Genomic DNA, 8,598 nt, shown 5'->3' with positions numbered 1-8,598 from the left:
GCATTCCTGTTATTATGTAGATTATGCTCGTCTGCTACAGGTTTATGTCTACTTACAGTACATTTGTTACTTTTGCATAATTTCACTAAATGACATATAAATAAAGGAGAAGAGAAATGCCAGATATTTGGTACGGAGAGGAATGCAGACTGATTGCTTTTTATTTTCTTTAGCTTCCGTTTTAGTGAATACAGAGTGGTAACGAATGAAATGATTGCTTTGGCTTGCTTTTTCTTAAAGAGAGTTTTGGAATGTTTCTTACAGGCTTTTCAAAGTATCAACCATTTAATTACTTTGGAGAGTGCTTTTAATCACATTTTGTTCAGTGTCAAGTAGGCCACATTATGTGAAGAAGTTTTCCATAAAAGATTTTATCTAGTTTTCAAGTTTTTTGTGGGGTTTTTTTTTGGTATTTTATGACATTTTAAATAGCTGTGGCTCTTTTTTTTCTGTGTAAGTATGTGGTATGTAATTTTGTTTATTGGAAAATTAAGGGGTTTTGTAGGAATGCTGCTTTTAGTTTTATTATTTATAACTAACTTTTAAATTGCTCGTTTTGCTCTGCTTTGTTTACAATTCTAAATGTTCACTATTAAATTTCAAAAATATAAAAGTTTTATTGAGAAAATCTAATGTTAAATAAGAAGCAAAAACTTCCTTTAATTTAAGCTTTTGGTGCTGTACAGAGAACCTGAGCTTAAAACCAAATGAGGTAGTTGTTTTTCTCAGGAAAATGTAATGACACATATGCAAGTTACTGTCTGTATTTTGTGAACATTTGCTACGTTGTTTATTGGTTGTGGTAGTGAAACAGTAATGTAGCAATTATCTTGATGATAAGCAGTCAAATGTTAAAAGCCTTCTGACAACTTGACATATGACTTTTGGGATTAACTAGCTGCTTGTTCATTTTGAAGAAGCTTACCTCCGATTAAATTTGCCTAGTTGCAGAAAGGCTAACACTATGTAAATCTGGAGCCTGTCACATCCTGTGATTGCTAGATTCAGTACATGCTATTGAGAATGCTGTACTTTCAAAGGCTTTATGTATTCTGCTCACAGTGTTTGCTGAGCAGGAACTGTAGCTAAAAATAGCTAAAATGAATTTCTCTGTCTGTCTTTCTTTCTTGCTGCAGGATGACGTAGCTTTGCCAAGGATTTATCAGCTAAGCAGAAAATGAGCTTAACATCCTGGTTTTTGGTGAGCAGTGGAGGCACCCGCCATAGGCTGCCACGAGAAATGATTTTTGTTGGAAGAGATGACTGTGAGCTGATGTTACAGGTAATTGCATCAGCCTTACATGTGCAACTGCTCAGATCGTGAACTTAATGCACCAGTTTTATATTCCTTCTAAAAATTAAATTCCCCAGATGTTGGGGGAGCTATTGTTTTGATTAAACTTTTGTGGTCATGGGAGAAGTTAGCTTAAATATATTGCCATCAACCATACAGTTACTGTAAAAGTGCAGAGCATCACATTTTCTTCATCTAAATCACATACAGAATGCAAGAATAGAAGATGAAATAAATTTTGCATTGCATGATCAGTAAAGTAAGTAGACTGTATGCTCCATAAAATGTGATAACGCTAAGTGCACTGGATGCTTTTGAAAAGAGCTTTCTTTTTTCTGCAACTCGTAATCTAATTTAGTCATGTGATTTGATGTAACTCTATCCCCATGTCCTGATCATGTGGTACGAAGGCAAATGAAGTTAGTGGAGAGGGAGTATTGCTCTGTCTCTAAGGAAGCTGAATGACTCAGTCTCAGTAATGGTTTCAGTGGAACTGTAAAAATACAAGTCTTAGTCAAAATAGTTTGATACTTCAGCAACTTCCTCAACTTTCAGGATCACTATGTGAAACTCTTAGAGGTGTGTAACTGTATTGTTATGTAGCTATATTTCATGCACTTTGTTCTATCAAAGCTGTAGTCTTCTGACTGCTTCTTTGTAGTATATGTATTTTTGAATGGTTAATGGTAATATTTGGGGAGTTTCTTCTTGGATTCTTGCCTTTGGTTACAGCAGAACTCTTAAGAGGATTGAACTTCAAAACTAATATTCTCAACCCTTCATATCATTCAATAAAATAATTTGGTTTGGATCTTTTGTTCCCAAGAGTGTGTGTGCAGCCATTAATGGCCAAATTAGAATCTCATTTGCAAATGAAGTGCCTAGAAATCTATTTTTTTTTTGTGTTACTCAGAATGTAATATCTCTAGTAAACTACATTTGGCTCTCAACCTCAAAAGGCATCCAAAGATTTTAATGGTGATGGAAATAATTTGACCCTGTTAGAAAGTAGTTGAAAATACTCTTAATTTTTCTTTAAAGACAGACAGTGTGATGTCATGGTGATTTATAAAGGCCATATTAAAAAACCCCGAACAAAACAACAAACACACACAAAAAAACTCCAGCACCCAAAACCAAAAAAAAAAGCAATCAAAAAACCCCACCCCATTGGTTCCTCCTCAGAAGATCGTAATCAAAAAATGCTTTTGTTTTACCACTAGCTTGTTGTAATGAGTGGTTGTCTCTGAATAAGGGAACCTTTTCTTCCTTCTCTCTCCCCTATGCCATCTCCTGCCCATGGTTGATCAGTCCTTAGAGTGCAGCTGAATACTCAAGCATTTATTATTTTGTTACAAAACTTCAGTCATGATCACCTTCAAAAGTAGCTGCCTCTTTGATTAATATTTTGAATAGGTTCCAGTCATTTACAAATGTTATTTGTTGTGTATTGACTTCAGTGGTAGCAAAAAGAATTAAGGGACCTGGTGATTTTCAAAAATATTCTCTTTAGCCTGCTGTCATGTTAGGTCTACATGCCAGCATGACTGTAACACCACATGCTGCTGAAGGGGGAGGAACTCACCAAAAGAGAAGCTAATAATGTGTTCTTGTTCTGTATGTATAGCTCTTTGTGTAGACCCTTCCTTTCCACTCTTGACAACTTGGTTGTTCTCTTAGTGCAAAGCATGTGGACAATGCATGATAAAGCAAGTGGAATGTAATGCTTTTATTCATAGTATCTTGACAGAGAGCATTTTGTAAAAGCCTTATTAAAAAGCATTTCAACTCCGTTGCATGCTTGATAGAATTAGACCTCATATCTGTACCTAACCACTGTTGTTCTAACAGAGGTTTTGTTTGTGTCTGGGAATACAGATTTGCTTTAACTGGGTTATTTTGTAAATATGCTCCAACATAGAGTGCAGTCTTTGTATTTAGCTAGCTGCTCCAATGCATCACTTGGATTTATCCACTGCTTGTGGATAAATATCACATTTTCTCCTTCTTTCACCATTACGTTTAGAAAACTTTTTGAATCTTGATGAGGGGATCATCTCCAAGGTGTAAAATTATACATTATTCATAATACCAAAATTATTTCCAAAGAAGAATACTCTTATTTCTGTATTCTGAACATTTTCTTCGTAGTCTGAATTGTATTGAAGAGTCTTTGTCTGAAATAATGCTAGTTACAGATTTATTTTAACTGAGGATGGAGTTTTCCTCTTTATATTCATAAAGCTCTTAGCACAGTTCTTCAGTGATTTTTTTATTATTTCTGCAGTCATGCGTAAAACTTTGTACTGGGTCTGGCTGGATGAAATTAATTTTTGTTAGAGAAGCCCTTATGGCACTATGTTTTGGATTTGTGACCAAAACACTGTTGATAATACACCAATATTTTAGCTGTTACTGAACAGTGTGTGCATCGTTTCAAGGAATTCTTTCTTTCTCACGCTGCTCCTCCTACTTACACGTGACTGTTGGGGGTGCACAAGATGTTGAGAGGGAACACAACCAGAACAGCTGACCCAAGTGGACCAAAGGGATATTCCATGCAATATGATGTCATGCTCAGCCGTAAAGCTGACGGAAGGGACTTTGGGGAAGGCAACCACTGCTCAAAGACTGGCTAGGCATTGATCTGCTTGTGGGAGGTGGCCTTTGCATCACTTGTTTTATTGCTTCTTTCTTCTTCCTCTTTCCTTTGCTACTTAAACTATCGTTAACTTGACCCATGAGTTTTTTTGCTTTTGCTCTTCCTGTTCTCCTCCCCATCCCACTGGGGCAGAGGGGTGTGAATGAGCCGCTGTGTGGTGCTTAGCTGCCAGCCGGGGCACCACAGTCTTACAAAAAGTAACTTTGACAGTACTTAAATTTGAATGGAAGGCTGCAATAAGAAATCAGCAGGAAAACTGGCATTTGAAAGATTTGCACAATCTTTGCACCTGTAAAGATTGTCTGCAATAAAAAAATGTCCAATTATATGCAAGTAATCTGAGCCTGAGGAGAACCTTAATGTTCTGCAGAATTTCAGGTCGTTCTCTAAAAGTCACAGACTTGAGTACTCATTCTTACCATTTCGGAAGATGTGACAAAATACCATGAAGCTTTAAGGATCTTCTGGGTCATTTCCATTTTAACTTATTTTTAATAGGACGTAGCACATCAAGATAATAAAACAATTGATTACTAATACAATTTTTATTTGAATAACATAATTGAAAGAAGTTCAGAAATTTTTCCCATAACCTAGGTAAAGATAGGGTAATTCTTGTGCTTGCATAGCTGCATCACTTGAGTGTGGAAAGGTGTGATCTCTGCTTGATGTCATAGGGTCAGCAGAACACCTACATCAGTGAAATTGATTTTACTGGGATAGCTTGTTTTCACTTGAAGAAAGGTTACTAAGTCAGTAGAAAATTAGCTGTACTAGTATAGCTTCATCTACCATTAAGAACACTGAACTGATTTAGTATACTAGTGCAGCTTTTATTGGCATGGACCTTGTTGTTCAGTTGTCTGTCTCTTCCTTAATTCTCGCCTCCCCTTTTATATCCCAGTCCCTCAAGACTGCAGAGCAAATTGGGTCAAATGATAAGTCTAAAAATAACATAGTAAGTATGAGCAGAAGAGGATTGATTTCACTTCTTTGAGGAGAAATAAAGCAGTCAAAAGATGACATGGAAAGGAAGAATAAGGAAGTAAATGAAAAGAAGGAAGGAAAATAATATTATTAAGTCTCGAGAAATCAAGAAGGGACAAGATGATAAATGTGGCATACTGAGAAGAGAAAGCATTTTCTTAGGAATTATGATTGCATAGTCTGATGCCTTGAACTGGCTAATGCACTGATAACCTGGGGCTCCTAGAACTGGCAGACTGCAGGTGCTGGTACAAAAATAAGCACAGAAGTCTTGGGCAGAAATTTGCCATTCTCAGTTCTATATAATCCTGAACAATGAGTTGAGTAGCAAGGCTAGAAGATGCAAACCTGAAACTGGAAGAAATACTGTTGGAAGAAATTTGCTACTATGCGATCACGTCGAGACACTGCACTAGCAGAATTGCCAGAAAACAGACTGAGGGCATAGCTGGGGAAGATGAGCTGTGGGCTCTATCCAGTTGGGAAATCTTCTACATGTCAAGGTGCTGACCATGTTCATATGTGAAGGAAGCATACATCCAGCTCCACCTCTTCCTCGCTTGAAGTCAGCACCTCAGGCTGCAAACATTTGGCCATGGGCAAGTGCTAAAAGAGGGACTTAGCTGTTAGGGAGGTTATGTTCTCAGAGAAAATAGTAGCAAGGGCTGTTCATGAGCTATGGGTTGACATTTGGATGTGAAGTAAAGAATTAATTGAATAGATGCTGACGTGCATAAGGAAGGCCTGATAAAAGAAAGAGGCAGAACTGATGGGGGTAGTAATTCAGGAAGCACACAGACATTTAGTGAAGAGGCCATATCTAATTTGTTTAGGAAATTGAGATCACGGAGAAACAATTTTAATGCTTGTATACTAGGTAAATATCCAAGGCAACACAATGGAAGATTTACTGATGCATGACAGGAAATAGTATGGTTCAGAGAGAACAAGAACAGCATAGAATCGTATTCATATTTTGAAAGATGCATGTAGTTAAGGAGAGAGGGAGAAATAAAGGTGCAATTGATGATGTTAGATTAAACATCAGTGAAACTATGATAAGCTATGGCTGGATCTGACATAATCACATTGGGGAAACATTAAGAAAATAATTATTCTGAGTTAATTTTAGGGTTCTGCTGTGGGCATCTAGGGCTAGAGTTGGGTATGGTTAGAGATTGAGAGTTTTCATATGTTGGACTAATTTTTTTTTGTACTATTTGAAGAAATATGCTATGTAGAAAGAAAATAATCACGGTACTCTAAGAAATAGCAATAAATCCTATCTTGATCTGGTTTTGAAATACCTTACCTTTGTTTTGTTATATATATCTATTTTAGTCACGAAGTGTGGACAAGCAACATGCTGTACTTAACTATGATGCCTCTACGGATGAACACTTGGTGAAGGATCTGGGCAGCTTGAATGGGGTAAGTTAACATCAGAAATGGATAGCTCCCCATAGTCCTTTGTGTGTTTGTTTGCTTTGGGTTTTTTTGGAGCAAGGAGAGTATGACTTAACATTATTTCAAGGGCTGCGATAAATTCCATTAATAAAAGGATCTTGGGAATCGGAAAAAACTCCAAAGAATAAAAAGGCATATGTTACTCCTCTGTATTTCAGAAATAGAGGAAGAAAAAGAAAAGCTTGATTCTATTGAAAAAAAGAGACTTTTCAGACTAATATGTCTGGTTAAGAAATGGATTTTTATTTCATGTGCTATTCCTTTTTTTCTCTTTCTTCATACAGAAAAGAATGTTAAACTGTACTTCATATGTGAAAAAAATTAAGTGTGCAATAACCACATTGTATGTAAGCCTATTTAACTTATTCTATATTTGCATTTAGTTTTTCAGTATCCTTTGTGTCAAAAGGTCTATGAATAATGTGTAAATGTCCAGTTACTACAAACTAATATAGGGAAAATATATAGTTATGAGCAAAATAAAGTTACATACGTCATTTTACGTTTTAAGGCTTTTCTAGGGATTGCATATACAATATTCTAGGTAAGCTTCACCTTTTTAAATTTTTGTAATCAGTTACTAAAAACGTCATATTTTTGTAGCCCTTTAGATACTTCTTTATGAGCTGTTTATACACACTAGTTATGGTTGTTGCATTATATTGCTTTAAATGTTTGGCTGTGTCATGAATACGTACTGAATAAAATTGTGAGTTCACCTGTGATAGCTATTCACTACCAGCAGCTTTCTAAATATTAATTCAAATAAGCATTGTCAAATGTTAAAAAAAAAAAAAAAAAGAAAAAAAAAAAAAGCAGCTGAGGAAGAAATCTCAAGCTTCTACCAGTTAGCATTGATTTAAGTTTTGGTCTTTGATCTTGAAGTGTATTTCAAAATAAAAACCCTGTTAGTCTGTCTCTATTAGCTTTTCTGTATTTTAAGGTAACTAAGTGAGCCTTCCAAAGAGTCAGAGTCTCAACTCCATATGAAACCGGTATAACCTGAAGGGTTATTTCCTTTGTACAGTTGTAGCCATATAAGAACTTTTGTTCCTTAAATATTTAATATACCTCTGTATTTTGAAAGTCAATGCACTGTTTCAAGGCAGTGATCAAAAATTAATTCGTTGCATAGTAATTTTTTGCTGAGCCACTTGATTTTATTCCCTAATTCTGTTACTCCTTTAATCTATAGTCATATTTTCAGATTTTCCTTGCCTTGTCACCGACTTGAATTTAGTAATAATATGTTTAAAAGCCTTCATTCTCCTCCTTTCTTTTTCTCCGATAAAGAGCTTTCAGTTATTTGCTTCGCTTAATCTGGTTCATTCTCAAGTTTGAGGTGTCAGTTGCTCTATAGCTGTTTACCCAGAGACATCAAAGGAACTCTTTCTTCCCAGTTTTAGGACAGGGAATATTAAGAAGTCTTAGGAGTTCAGTCCTTGCTCTTTGTCTGCTCAGTGCTTCCTTTACTATTTCTTTCCAACTGTGCTTTTCTTGCATACCTCTACCTACCTGCTTTCAGGTCAAAACAGGAAATGTGTAATTTTTTAACACTGTACTTAAGCCAAATTGTGTGGCAGAACAATATACGCAATGCCTCTGTACTGTACGTTGAAGTACTAACTAGACAATAATTCTTTTAGTCTAGCTATTATTTCCACTGAGAACACCTCATCCCTCTTTTAGTGCTCTTTTAGTGCTTCATCAGCTGCTACCAGTTCTTATTTTACGTACTTCATCAAGAACAAACATTTATTTTGCTCCTGCTCAGTTAGTTCCATTCCTTTGGAGAAAAGATGTATACTTTTCTTAGTATACAGAACTGCTCCATTCCTGGTGTCAATGCAGTTTAACCACTCAAGATAATTCAAAGTTTAAGGGGAGATGGCTACTAGCGATATATAGGGCTTTTCTTATGAGTTTTATGAGTCCCAAATACTTTCACGAGATGAACTGTGACTGCACCTGATACCCTAATGCCTGAATATTCTTATCCGTATGGTTGATTTACACTCAGTTCAGTTAAAAGGTTACAGCAGTCTTCATCCCAGACTTTGTACATCTGCATTTGAAAATAAAACAAAAGTAAATTTTAATCAGAATTACACTATGTAAAAGTCTTCTTTCCAAAATAAAGTTTTATTTCCATTTTATTGCCATCATGATTCCTCCTGGTCATTCCTGC

At 35.9% G+C, this 8,598-nt stretch overlaps 1 protein-coding gene across 3 annotated transcripts in view; it reads left to right on the top strand.

Moving 5' to 3' along the window:
- The first annotated feature begins 1,177 nt into the window (after window positions 1-1,177).
- CEP170 (centrosomal protein 170kDa) overlaps window positions 1,178-8,598 on the top strand; it is an 81,977-nt gene continuing 74,556 nt past the window's right edge. For all 3 annotated transcript variants that reach the window (XM_009893643.1, XM_009893642.1, XM_009893641.1), the window contains exons 1-2: window positions 1,178-1,282; window positions 6,285-6,374. In XM_009893643.1, the coding sequence (XP_009891945.1) occupies window positions 1,178-1,282; window positions 6,285-6,374 (195 nt within the window). The remainder of the gene's footprint in view (window positions 1,283-6,284; window positions 6,375-8,598) is intronic.

The sequence above is a fragment of the Charadrius vociferus genome, unplaced genomic scaffold, assembly GCF_000708025.1.
Source record: "Charadrius vociferus isolate BGI_N301 unplaced genomic scaffold, ASM70802v2 scaffold309, whole genome shotgun sequence".
Classification (NCBI taxonomy): domain Eukaryota; kingdom Metazoa; phylum Chordata; class Aves; order Charadriiformes; family Charadriidae; genus Charadrius; species Charadrius vociferus.
The sequence above is the reverse complement of the archived record's forward strand: the minus strand, read 5'-3'. Positions and strand labels throughout refer to the sequence as shown.